General features: G+C 46.9%; 1 protein-coding gene across 4 annotated transcripts in view; it reads right to left on the bottom strand.

Annotated features, from left to right (window-relative positions):
- The window catches only part of LOC139260031 (caspase-8-like), a 53609-nt gene that overhangs the window by 12368 nt on the left and 26798 nt on the right, over positions 1 to 14443 (bottom strand). For all 4 annotated transcript variants that reach the window (XM_070876100.1, XM_070876101.1, XM_070876102.1 and 1 more), the window contains exons 4-7: positions 13442 to 13574; positions 7926 to 8056; positions 6735 to 6774; positions 557 to 616 (exon numbers count right to left, since the gene is read on the bottom strand). In XM_070876100.1, the coding sequence (XP_070732201.1) occupies positions 557 to 616; positions 6735 to 6774; positions 7926 to 8056; positions 13442 to 13574 (364 nt within the window). The remainder of the gene's footprint in view (positions 1 to 556; positions 617 to 6734; positions 6775 to 7925; positions 8057 to 13441; positions 13575 to 14443) is intronic.

The raw sequence follows: 14443 nt of genomic DNA, 5'->3' as shown, positions 1-14443 counted from the left end.
CCATCCATTGCCTCACCCACCAGCTCTGCATACTCCAGTATACTGGGGAGACCTGACCTGACCCTCCTGAACCCAAGCTGTCTCTCGTTAATCACACGCTGCCCTTCCCAATATTCCCTCATTGATCCCTCATCATATTCTCAAACACCTTCCGCAGCCAGGGCAAGACTTCGGTCCGTAATTTGAGGACACTTCGCTTGTCTTTTTTTAGAAATGGGAGTCATATTCGTTACTTTCCAACAAATCTCCCACTCTCTGTCTGCCTTTCTCTCTCCTTCCCGCTGCTTCTCGCCTTTCTCTTTCCCCATTTCTCACTACATCTCCTCTATCTTCCACGATTTCAATCTCTCCCACTGTCTTCCTCTTTCGTTCAATCTCGTTCTCACCAACTGTTTTCTCTCGCTCACACTCCTCCATCTCTCACTTGCTCATCTCCTCACCCCCAACATTTCTCTAACTCTCTGTTCCTTCACTCTTTTTTCTCCGCTCGTTATCAAGTCTCTCTTTCTCTCCATCACTATCCATCTCCCTTCCCTCTTCAGATGTAGATGGTTACCTTGAATCACCATGTGGCTGACACTTGCATCCTGTACAGGAGTTTGCTGATCTTGTGAGACTGAAATATGAACATAAAACAGAGGGAAGTTTAGAGGCAGAGTCTGCAGACCAAGGCTGTCACTGTCAGCTAACCGGGGTAGGGGTCAGAAGGACAACTCGTTCAAGTGATTTTCAGTTACCACTGCACAGTGTTACAGTGACAAACCTGTCCCCACCAGTACTGTACCACAATGTTATACAGTGACAGACCTGTACCCACCGGTCCTGTACCCCAGTGTTATACAGTGACAGACCTGTACTGACCAGTACTGTACCCCAGTGTTATACAGTGACAGACCTGTACCCACCTGTACTGTACCCCAGTGTTATACAGGGACATACCTGTACCAACCAGTACTGTAACCCACTGTTACAGAGACAGATCTGAACCCTCGAGTACCGTACTCCAGTGTTAGTGACAGACCTGTATGCACCAGTACTGTACCCCAGTGTTATACAGTGAGGTTTTATACAGTGACAGACCTGTACCCACCGGTACTATACCCCAGTGTTATACAATGACAGACCTGTATTGACCAGTACTGTACCCCAGTGTTATACAGTGACAGACCTGTACCCACCAGTACTGTACCCCAGTGTTATAGAGACAGACATGTACCCACCAGTACTGTATCTCAATGTTATACAGTGACAGACCTATTACGACCAGTGCTGTACCCCAGTGTTACACAGTGACAGATCTGTACCCACCAGTACATTACGCCAGTGTTACACAGTGACAGATCTGTACCCACCGGTACTGTACCCCAGTGTTATAGAGACAGACATGTACCCACCAGTACTGTATCTCAGTGTTATACAGTGACAGACCTGTACCCACCAGTACTGTACTCCAATGTTATACAGTGACAGACCTGTACCCACCAGTACTGTATCTCAATGTTATACAGTGACAGACATGTATCCACCAGTACTGTACCCCTGTGTTATACAGGGACAGACCTGTCCCCACCGGTACTGTACCCCAATGTTATACAGTGACAGACCTGTACTCACCGGTACTGTACCGCAATGTTATAGTGACAGACTTGTACCCACCAGTACTGTACCCCAGTGTTATACAGTGACAGACCTGTACTGACCAGTACTGTACCCCAGTGTTGTACAGGGACACATCTGTACCCACCAGTCCTGTACCTTAGTGTTATACAGTGACAGGCCTGTACTGACCAGTATTATACCCATGTTATACAGTGACAGACCTGTACCCACCAGTACTGTACACCAGTGTTATACAGTGACAGACCTGTACCAACCAGTACTGTACCCCAATGTTAGTGACAGACCTGTACCCACCAGTCCTGTACCCCAGTGTTATGCAGTGACAGACCTGTACCCACTGGTACTGTACCCCAATGCTATACAGTGACAGACCTATTACGACCAGTGCTGTACCCCAGTGTTATACAGTGACAGATCTGTACCCACCAGTATTGTATCCCAGTGTTATACCGTGACAGACTTATTCCGACCAGTACTGTATCTCAGTGTTATACAGTAACAGACCTGTACCCACCAGTACTGTACCCCAATGTTATACAGTGACAGACCTGTACCCACCAGTACTGTACCCCAGTGTTATACAGGGACAGACCTGTCCCCACCGGTACTGTACCCCAATGTTATACAGTGACAGACCTGTACTCACCGGTACTGTACCGCAATGTTATAGTGACAGACCTCTACCCACCAGTACTGTACCCCAGTGTTGTACAGTGACACACCTGTACCCACCAGTCCTGTACCTTTGTGTTATACAGTGACAGGCCTGTACTGACCAGTACCATACCCATGTTATACAGTGACAGGCCTGTACCCACTGGTACTGTACCCCAATGCTATACAGTGACAGACCTATAACGACCAGTGCTGTACCCCAGTGTTATACAGTGACAGATCTGTACCCACCAGTATTGTATCCCAGTGTTATACCGTGACAGACTTATTCCGACCAGTACTGTATCTCAGTGTTATACAGTAACAGACCTGTACCCACCAGTACTGTACCCCAATGTTATACAGTGACAGACCTGTACCCACCAGTACTGTACCCCAGTGTTATACAGGGACAGACCTGTCCCCACCGGTACTGTACCCCAATGTTATACAGTGACAGACCTGTACTCACCGGTACTGTACCGCAATGTTATAGTGACAGACCTCTACCCACCAGTACTGTACCCCAGTGTTGTACAGTGACACACCTGTACCCACCAGTCCTGTACCTTTGTGTTATACAGTGACAGGCCTGTACTGACCAGTACCATACCCATGTTATACAGTGACAGGCCTGTACCCACTGGTACTGTACCCCAATGCTATACAGTGACAGACCTATAACGACCAGTGCTGTACCCCAGTGTTATACAGTGACAGATCTGTACCCACCAGTACTGTATCCCAGTGTTATACAGTGTCAGATCTGTACCCACCAGTACTGTAGCCCAGTGTTATACAGTGACAGACCTGTACCCGCCAGTACTGTATCCCAGTGTTATACAGTGACAGACCTGTACCCACCAGTACTGTACCCCAGTGTTATACAGTGACAAACCTGTACCCACCAGTGCTGTGCAACAGTGTTATACAGTGACAGACCTGTACCCACCAGTACTGTACCCCAGTGTCATAGTGACAGACCTGTACCCACCAGTACTGTACCCCAATGTTATAGTGACAGACCTGTACCCACCAGTACTGTACCCCAATGTTATACAGTGACAGACCTGTACCCACCAGTACTGTATTTCAATGTTATACAGTAACAGACCTGTCCCCACCAGTACTGTACCGCAATGTTACAGTGACAGACCTGTACCCACCAGTACTGTACCCCAATGTTATACAGTGGCAGACCTGTACCCACCAGTATTGTACCCCAGTGTTATACAGTGACAGACTTGTACTCACCAGTACTGTACCCCAGTATTATACAGGAACAGACCTGTACCCACCAGTGCTATACCCCAGTGTTATACAGTGACAGACCTGTACCCACCAGTACTGTACCCCAGTGTTATACAGGGACAGACCTGTCCCCACCGGTACTGTACCCCAATGTTATAGTGACAGACCTCTACCCACCAGTACTGTACCCCAGTGTTGTACAGTGACACACCTGTACCCACCAGTCCTGTACCTTTGTGTTATACAGTGACAGGCCTGTACTGACCAGTACCATACCCATGTTATACAGTGACAGGCCTGTACCCACTGGTACTGTACCCCAATGCTATACAGTGACAGACCTATAACGACCAGTGCTGTACCCCAGTGTTATACAGTGACAGATCTGTACCCACCAGTACTGTATCCCAGTGTTATACAGTGTCAGATCTGTACCCACCAGTACTGTAGCCCAGTGTTATACAGTGACAGACCTGTACCCGCCAGTACTGTATCCCAGTGTTATACAGTGACAGACCTGTACCCACCAGTACTGTACTCCAGTGTTATACAGTGACAAACCTGTACCCACCAGTACTGTACCCCAGTGTTATACAGTGTCAGATCTGTACCCACCAGTACTGTACCCCAGTGTTATACAGTGACAAACCTGTACCCACCAGTACTGTACCACAATGTTATACAGTGACAGACTTGTACCCACCAGCACTGTACCCCAATGTTATACAGTGACAGACCTATAACGACCAGTGCTGTGCAACAGTGTTACAGTGACAGACCTGTACCCACCAGTACTGTACCCCAGTGTCATAGTGACAGACCTGTACCCACCAGTACTGTACCCCAAAGTTATAGTGACAGACCTGTACCCACCAGTACTGTACTCCAATGTTATACAGTGACAGACCTGTACCCACCAGTACTGTATTTCAATGGTATACAGTAACAGACCTGTCCCCACCAGTACTGTACCGCAATGTTACAGTGACAGACCTGTACCCACCAGTACTGTACCCCAATATTATACAGTGGCAGACCTGTACCCACCAGTATTGTACCCCAGTGTTATACAGTGACAGACTTGTACCCACCAGTACTGTACCCCAGTATTATACAGGAACAGACCTGTACCCACCAGTACTGTATCCCAGTGTTGTACAGTGACAGACCTGTACCCACCAGTACTGTACCCCAATGCTATACAGTGACAGACCTGTACCCACCAGTACTGTACCCCAGTGTTATACAGTGACAGACCTGTACCCACCAGTACTGTACCCCAGTGTTATACAGTGACAGACCTGTACCCACCAGTACTGTATTTCAATGTTATACAGTGACAGACCTGTACCCACCAGTACTGTACCCCAGTATTATACAGGAACAGACCTGTACCCACCAGTACTGTACCCCAGTGTTGTACAGTGACAGACCTGTACCCACCAGTACTGTATCTCAATGTTAGTGACAGACCTGTACCCACCAGTACTGTACCCCAGTGTTATACAGTGACAAACCTGTACCCACCAGTACTGTACCACAATGTTATACAGTGACAGACTTGTATCCACTGATACTGTACCCCAATGTTATACAGTGGCACACCTATAACGACCAGTGCTGTACAACAGTGTTATACAGTGACAGACCTGTACCCACCAGTACTGTACCCACCAGTACTGTACCCTAGTGTCATAGTGACAGACCTGTACCCACCAGTACTGTACCCCAATGTTATACAGTGATAGACCTGTACCCATCAGTACTGTACCCCAATGTTATACAGTGACAGACCTGTACCCACCAGTACTGTATTTCAATGTTATACAGTAACAGACTTGTCCCCACCAGTACTGTACCGCAATGTTACAGTGACAGACCTGTACCCACCAGTACTGTATCCCAATGTTATACAGTGGCAGACCTGTACCCACCAGTATTGTACCCCAGTGTTATACAGTGACAGACTTGTACCCACCAGTACTGTACCCCAGTATTATACAGGAACAGACCTGTACCCACCAGTGCTATACCCCAGTGTTGTAGTGACAGACCTGTACCCACCAGTACTGTACCCCAAAGCTATACAGTGACAGACCTGTACCCACCAGTACTGTACCCCAATGTTATACAGTGACAGACTTGTACCCACTGATATTGTACCCCAATGTTATACAGTGACAGACCTATAACGACCAGTGCTGTGCAACAGTGTTATACAGTGACAGACCTGTACCCACCAGTACTGTATCCCAGTGTTGTACAGTGACAGACCTGTACCCACCAGTACTGTACCCCAGTGTCATACAGTGACAGACATGTACCCACCAGTACTGTACCCCAGTGTTGTACAGTGACAGACCTGTACCCACCAGTACTGTACCCGTGTCATACAGTGACAGACCTGTACCCACCAGTACTGTACCCCAATGTTATACAGTGACAGATCTGTACCCACCAGTACTGTACCCCAATGTTATACAGTGACAGACCTGTACCCACCAGTACTGTATTTCAATGTTATACAGTGACAGACCTGTCCCCACCAGTACTGTACCACAATGTTAGTGACAGACCTGTACCCACCAGTACTGTACCCCAATGTTATACAGTGGCAGTCCTGTACCAACAGTATTGTACCCCAGTGCTATACTGTGACAGACTTGTACCCACCAGTACTGTACCCCAGTATTATACAGGAACAGACCTGTACCCACCAGTACTGTACCCCAATGTTATAGTGACAGACCTATAACGACCAGTGCTGTGCAACAGTGTTATACAGTGACAGACCTGTACCCACCAGTACTGTACCCCAGTGTTATACAGTGACAGACCTGTACCCACCAGTACTGTACCCCAGTGTTGTACAGTGACAGACCTGTACCCCACCAGTACAATGACAGACCTGTACCCACCAGTACTGTACCCGTGTTATACAGTGACAGATCTGTCCCCACCAGTACTGTATCCCAGTGTTACAATGACAGACCTGTACCAACCAGTATTGTACCCCAATGTGATAGTGACAGACCTGTACCCACCAGTACTTACCCCAGTGTTATACAATGACAGACCTGTACCGACCAGTACTGTACCCCAGTGCTCTGCTGAGCTGACCAGATACTTTAGATTGATTCAATCCAATCAGAGGGAAGATAAAAGCTTCCAAGCTACTAAGTGAATACCGGCAGTGTAATTATACGCACCAGAAAGTTGCTCCAACAACATGAGGGGTCCCAAATGTTCCTGCATTGAAGAGAAAGCAAGTACGTTTGAGGATATGATGAGTGTCAAATTTAAAATATAAACTTAAAACATTGGATACACAGAGCGGGACAGTGCACAGATGAAAGCACAAAGGGCATGCTAACACTTCAGAACTCTCTGTGCGCCCAAAGTCTTTGGGTCCTCTGACTACTCCAGCACGTATCACTCGGACCTGAATATGGGCCATAGTCTCGACAACACCCTATCCCCCAGGGGACGCGCTGTTCCATGGGCCAGGGTCTCTCCACGGCCCACCTCCCCAACACCCTGTCCCTCCGGGGTTAGACACTGCTCCATGGGCCAGGGTCTCTCCTCGGCCCACCTCCCCAACACCCTGTCCCTCCGGGGGTGGACACTGCTCCATGGGCCAGGGTCTTTCCTCGGCCCACCTCCCCAACACCCTGTCCCTCCGGAGTTAGACACTGCTCCATGGGCCAGGGTCTCTCCTCTGCCCACCTCCCCAACACCCTGTCCCTCCAGGGGTGGACACTGCTCCATGGGCCAGGGTCTCTCCTCGGCCCACCTCTCCAACACCCTGTCCCTCCGGGGGTGGACACTGCTCCATGGGCCAGGGTCTCTCCTCGGCCCTCCTCCCCAACACCCTGTCCCTCCAGGGTTAGACACTGCTCCATGGGCCAGGGTCTTTCCTCGGCCCACCTACCCAAAACCCTATATACCCCCCAGGGGAAACTGCTCCATGGGCCAGGGTCTCTCCTCGGCCCACCTACCCAAACTCTGTCCCCCAGGGGACTCTGCTCCATGTGCCTCTGTATCTCCACTCATGGACTGTCCAGCCCAAGGATGGTGACTGAGCTGGGATTATTCGGGGTAAAGTTACCGCAGCTCCCATACAGTGAGCGGGAGGGCCTGTCATTAACAGCAGGGTTATCCCAGTTTCCATTCAGTGAATGGGAAGAACATGTTATTAGGGAACACTCCCCTTCCCTCCCTCGCAACCCTTACCAACCCCTTCCTCCCGTAACCTACCACTCCCTCCACCTCCTACACATCACCTCCCCCAACCACTTAACTTCTCTTACTGTCCCCTCCTCTCATTGAACTCACGGCTGGTGCCTGTCCACCATATTCCCTTCATCAGATTATGCACACTGAACAGGAGGCGTACTTACAGCAGGTGGCAGCTCTCGAGCCAAACACTCAGCTACGGGCTCCGCACTTCGTGCAACTAAGATCCCAGAATGATAGAGGGTCTCGGGAGTCGGAGCCAGCACCAGAGCAGATTCCTCACCCTGCCCGCTTCCTAAATTAACAAAGGAACAAATCAGCAGAGTAACGGTAATGGGTCACAGAGCCACGGGGTCACAGTTTAAAAGGGTCGTAGCGTCACGAGTTTTGGAATAAACCGCCCATTTGTGCTGGGGTAGCTGATCTCTGATGGGAGCAGTTGTCTCGACAGTTAGACTCAGCATCCATTGACTTTCAAAAGTCAAAAACGGTGTAGACACAGGCGGAATGGCCCCTTTATCCAGCACATCTGGGCCCTGATGAGAGGACAGGAAAGGAATGCCTGCTCTGACTTGGGCTATCACCGGATCTTCGCTGCTCCAATCTCACCCATTTTGAATGGAGGGTTGGACCGCTATCAGGCCTGTAGATGACCTGCTCACTGACCACCACCCATGCATTGGTATGAGGGGCACGCTAACTAAGGTAGATTGGGAAACTACATTAAAAGCTTTGATGGTAGACAAGCAATGGCTAGCAGTTAAAGAATTAATACATAATTTACAACAAATATACATTCCTTTAAGGCACAAAAACCACACAGGAAAAATGGTTGAAAAGTGACTTACAAGATAAGTTAAAGATGGTATTATATCAAAAGAAAAGATTTATAATGTTGCCAAAAAGTGTAGTGAGCCTGAAGATTGGGAGGGTTTTAGAATTTCAGGACCAAGAAATTGATAAAGAAAGGGAAAATAGAATATGAGAGTAAACTAGCGAGAGACATAAAAACAGACTGTAAAAGCTTCTGTAGGTTTGTCAAAAGGAAAAGATTAGCGAAAGTAAATGTGAGTCCCTTACAGGCTGAGACAGGAGAAATTATCATGGGGAATAAGGAAAAGGCGGAGAAATAAAAAAATACTTTGTGTCTGTCTTCATGGAAGAAGACGCAAGAAACTTCCTGGAAATAGTGGCATCCCAAGGATCTAGCAAGAATGAGGAACTGAAAGAAATTAGTATTAGTGAAAAAATAGTACTTGAGAAATTAATAGGACTGAAAGCTGATAAATCCCCTGGACCTGATGGCCTACATCCTTGGGTTTTGAAAAAATTGGCTATAAAGATAGTGGATGCATTGGTTGTTCCAAATTCCATTGATTCTCGAACGGTTCTCGCAGATTGGAAGGTAGCAAATGCAACCCTGATATTTAAGAAAGGAGGGAAAGAGAAAACGGTGAACTACAGACCAGTTAGCCTGACATCAGTAGTAGCGAAAATTCTAGAATCTATTATTAAGGATGTGGTAACAGGACACTTAGAAAATAATAATAGGATTGGGCAGAGTCAACACGAATTTATAAAAGGGAAATCATGTTTGACAAATCTGTTACAAGTTTTTTCAGTTGTACCTAGCAGAATAGATAAGGGGGAACCAGTGGGTGTGGTGTATTTGGATTTTCAGAAGACATTCGATAAGGTGTCACAGAAGAGGTTATTAAACTAAATTAGGGTTCATAGAAACATAGAAAATAGGTGCAGGAGTAGGCCATTCGGCCCTTCTAGCCTGCACCGCCATTCAATGAGTTCATGGCTGAACATTCAACTTCAGTACCCCATTCCTGCTTTCTCGCCATACCCCTTGATCCCCCTAGTAGTAAGGACCTCATCTAACTCCTTTTTGAATATATTTAGTGAATTGGCCTCAACAACTTTCTGTGGTAGAGAATTCCACAGGTTCACCACTCTCTGGGTGAAGAAGTTCCTCCGCATCTCGGTCCTAAATGGCTTACCCCTTATCCTTAGACTGTGACCTCTGGTTCTGGACTTCCCCAACATTGGGAACATTCTTCCTGCATCTAACCTGTCTAACCCCGTCAGAATTTTAAATGTTTCTATGAGGTCCCCTCTCATTCTTCTGAACTCCAGTGAATACAAGCCCAGTTGATCCAGTCTTTCTTGATAGGTCAGTCCCGCCATCCCGGGAATCAGTCTGGTGAACCTTCGCTGCACTCCCTCAATAGCAAGAATGTCCTTCCTCAGATTGTCCTTCATCGGATTGGAGGTATTTTACTAGTATGGATTGGGGATTCATTATCAGACAGAAACCAGAGAGTAAGAATAACTTTCGTGTTGGTAAGCTGTAACTAATTGGGTACCGCAAGGATTGGTGCTTGGGCCTCAGCCATTCATAATCTATATCAATGATTTGGATGAGGGAACCAAATGTAATATATCCAAGTTTGCTGATACAAAGCTAGGTGGGAATGTAAGTTGTGAGGAGGATGCAAAGAAGCTTCAAAGCTGGAGTCCATTATTAAGGAAGCAGTAGCAGGACATTTGGAAAAGCATAATTCAATCAAGCAGAGTCAGCATGGTTTTATGAAAGGGAAATCATGTTTGACAAATTTGCTGGAGTTCTTTGATGATGTAACGAGCAGGGTGGATATGGTGTATTGGAATTTCCAGAAAGGCATTCGATAAGTTGCCACATAAAACATTATTGCGCAAGATAAAAGTTCACGGGGTTAGGGGTAATATATTAGCACGGATAGAGGATTGGCTAACTAACAGAAAACAGAGAGTTGTGATAAATGGGTCATTTTCCGATTGGCAAACAGTAACTAGTGGGATGCCGCAGGGATTGGTGCTGGGGCCTCAACTATTCACAATCTATATTAATGACTTGGATGAAGGGACCGAGTATAATGTAACCAAGTTTGCTGATGATACAAAAATGGGTGGGAGTATAATGTGGGAAAATGTGAGGTTATCCACTTTGGCAGACAAAATAGAAAAGCAAATTATAATTTAAATGGAGAAAAATGGCAAAGTGCTACAGTACAGAGGGACCTGGGGGTCCTTGTGCATGAAATACAAAAAGTTACTATGCAGGTACAGCAAGTAATCAGGAAGGCGAATGGAATGTTGGCCTTTATTGCAAGGGGGATAGAGTATAAAAGCAGAGAAGTCCTGCTGCAACTGTACAGGGTATTGGTGAGGCCACACCTGGAGTACTGCGTACAGTTTTGGTCTTTGTATTTAAGGAAGGATATACTTTCATTGGATTCTGTTTAGAGATTCCAGAGATGAGGGGGTTGACTTATGAAGATAGGTTGAGTAGGTTGGGGTTCGGAAGAATGAGAGGTGATCTTATCGAAACATAGAAGATAATGAGGGAGTTCGACAAGGTAGATGCAGAGAGGATATTTCCACTGAGGGGAAACTAAAACTAAGGGACATAGTCTCAAAATAAGGGACCACCCATTTAAAACTGAGATGAGGAGGAATTTCTTCTCTCAGAGGATTGTAAATTTATGGAATTCTCTGCCTCAGAGAGCTGTGGAGGTTGGGTCATTGAATATATTTAAGGTGGAAATAGACAAATTTTTGAGTGATAAGGGAATAAGGGGTTATGGGGACTGGGCAAGGAAGTGGAGCTGAGTCCATGATCAGATCAGCCATGATCTTATTAAATGGTGGAGCAGGCTCGAGGGGACAAATGGCCTGCTCTTGCTCTGATTTCTTATGTTCTTAAAGGGGATATAGACAGGTTAAATGAGTGGGCAAGAACATGGCAAGTGGAATATAGGGCTCAATCTTCCCCAAAGCTTTTTTGGCGTACTTGAAGAGTTCCTCTGTTTTTTGGGAGCCCTAGCCCTGGCCGAGTGGCCTCCCGGTCTATTCCCCCGCCCAGGCCGAACGGCTTCCCGGTCCGCTCCCCTGCACCTATCCTTGGCTGAATGGCCTCCTCCCTCCCGGTCCCTGCACCTAACAATACCCGAAAGACTTCCCCCCCCAGCCCTCTCTCCCCCTCTCTCTTACCTCTCCTGCTGCTGCTGTCCAGGCATCTGCTGCACTTACCTGCACGATTTCCTTAACTCTCCAGAAGGTTTTTCTACAGAGGCCACATACACTGGCCTAAGAAGAACTGGAGTAACTCTCAGCTGGCCAAATTTGCCTACTTGGCCAAAATTGGCGCAGGTGACAGGTTACACCCCCTTTGACTGAAAAAAAAAATTACCTAAAAAAATCGTAACTAACTATGTTACACTGGTGCAAATTGATCTGGGAAACTGAGGGTTTTTAAAACTTAGGCCAAAAAAGCGGCCTGCATCAAAAAAATGCCGTATGTCACTGGAGAAAATTGAGCCCATTATGTGGAGAAATGTGAAGTTATCCACTTTGGTAGGAAAAATAGAAAAGCAGAGTATTTTTTAAATGATGAGAGATTGGGAAGTGTTGGTGTTCAGAGGGACCAAGGTGTCCTTGGACACAAATCACTGAAAGTTAACATGCAGGGTCAGCAAGCAATTAAGAAAGCAAGTGGCCTTTATTACAAGAGGATTTGAGTATAAGAGTCAAGACGTCTTTCTGCAATTATATAGGGCCTGGTGAGACCAAACCTGGAGTACTGTGTACAGTTTTGGTCTCCTTATCTAAGGAAGGATATACTTGCCATAGAAGAAGTGCAACGAAGGTTCACCAGACTGATTCCTAGGATGGGGGGATTGTCCTATGAGGAGAGATTGAATAGACTAGGCCTTTATTCTTTAGAGTTTAGAAGAATGAAAGGTGGTCTCATTGAAACATACAAAATTCTTACAGGGCTTGACAAGGTAGATGCAGGGAGCATGTTTCCCCTGGCTGGGGAGTCTAGAACCAAGGGTCACAGTCTCAGAATAAGGGGTCGGTCATTTAGAACTGAGATTAGCATTTTTCTTCACACACGAGGGTGGTGAATCTTTGGAATTCTGTACTGCAGAGGGCTGTGGAGGCTCAGTCGTTGAGTATATTCAAGACAAAGATTGATAGATTTTTCGATATTAAGAGAATCAAAGGATACGGGGATAGTGCAGGAAAGTGGAGTTGAGGTAGAAGAGAGCCATGATTTTACTGAGTGGTGGATCAGGTTTGAGGGGCTGAATGGCCTACTCCTATTCCTATTTCTTATGTTCACTGCCTGCCGCCCACTGCCTACCAACCACCGAGCACCACACACTGCCCATTGCCCACCACCCATCACCAACTACCCCTCCCTGCCCTTCCCACTGACCAACACCCACTGCCCGCTGCCCCTCCCTGCTCAATACCCGCTGACCAACAATCACTGTCCGCTGCCCCATGACCGCCTCTCCTGCCCTAACCTGCCAGCTGCCCAATGCCCACCACCCACTGTCCCAGCCCACTGACCACTGCCAGGCTTGGAACTGAGACCAATTGGGAAGTCCCCTGGAGAATTCGGACTCCAGGGTCAAGGGGGCGGGAGCAGGCGCCAGAGTCAATCAGAGCTGGTGGATTCGCTGAAATCCCCGATCTATATCACCCAGCAGAAAGGGGGCTCATCTTTAAAGCAGCAAATCGGAAAGTTGTAATTTGCATCGTAATGGCCCCAGACTCACTATCACCGACCATTTCTGTGTTTCTCCCAGTACATCACTCGGCTGAGGTCAATGGCCATTACCTTCCCATCTGTAATGGTCAAATTTCTTCACTAAATCCTCCCCAAGATGTTTGCAGATGGACTCCAGAAACTTCATATTATCAACTTCCAGCAATCCCACCTTCTCCATTTCAATGAGGGCATCCAGCATCGTCTGAGGAAGAAGTGAAATGTCAGAGTTATACAACAACTGTTGGTGAAGAGTAGATCAGATGGGACTACTATTGATTTAGCTATACATTTCTCCAAGTTCACTGTGTCCAGTAACTTTCTGATGGTACAAAAGAAAAATACAGCAAATGCTGCAAATCTGAACTAAAAACATCAGTGGCGAGACAGTTAACACTTCAGGTCAATGACCCTTCGTCAGAAACAGGTTTGAAGCAAGTACAAAGGCAGGGAAAGGGGGAGGGGAGGAAAGAACAAAAGGGAAGGTCAGTAATAGGGTGGAAAGCAAAAGGGATGATGGCGCAAGGAAAAAGGAGATGGTAATGGGACAAATAAAAAAAGATGGGTCTGGAGGAGATGTAAATGGAACTGGCAGCATTATTACCAAAAGCTGCAGTTCTAAAAAATGGCAGCAGTGTTATGATTTGAAATTAGTGATCTCAACGTTGAGTCCAGAAGGCTGTACAGCTTGATAGATTTTTGTTAATCAAAGGTATTAAGGAATATGGGACAATGGAGTGAGGTCACAGATCAGCTATGATCTCACTGAATGGCAGATCAGGCTCGAGGGGCTAAATGACCTACTCCTGTTCCTATGCTCCTCTAACCTAAAACGTTAACTGTGTTTCTCTCTCCACAGATGCTGCCTGACATAACATAAGAACATAAGAAATAGGAACAGGTATAGGTCATATGGCCCTCGAGCCTGCTCCGCCATTCAATAAGATCATGGTTGATCTAATCATGGACTCAGCTCCACTTCCCCGCCCACTCCCCATAACCCCTTATCGCTCAAGAAACTGTCTATTTCTGTCTTAAATTTATTCAATGATCCAGCTTCCACAGCTCTCCCGA

This window comes from Pristiophorus japonicus, chromosome 3 (genome assembly GCF_044704955.1).
Source record: "Pristiophorus japonicus isolate sPriJap1 chromosome 3, sPriJap1.hap1, whole genome shotgun sequence".
Classification (NCBI taxonomy): Eukaryota; Metazoa; Chordata; class Chondrichthyes; family Pristiophoridae; genus Pristiophorus; species Pristiophorus japonicus.
The sequence above is the reverse complement of the archived record's forward strand: the minus strand, read 5'-3'. Positions and strand labels throughout refer to the sequence as shown.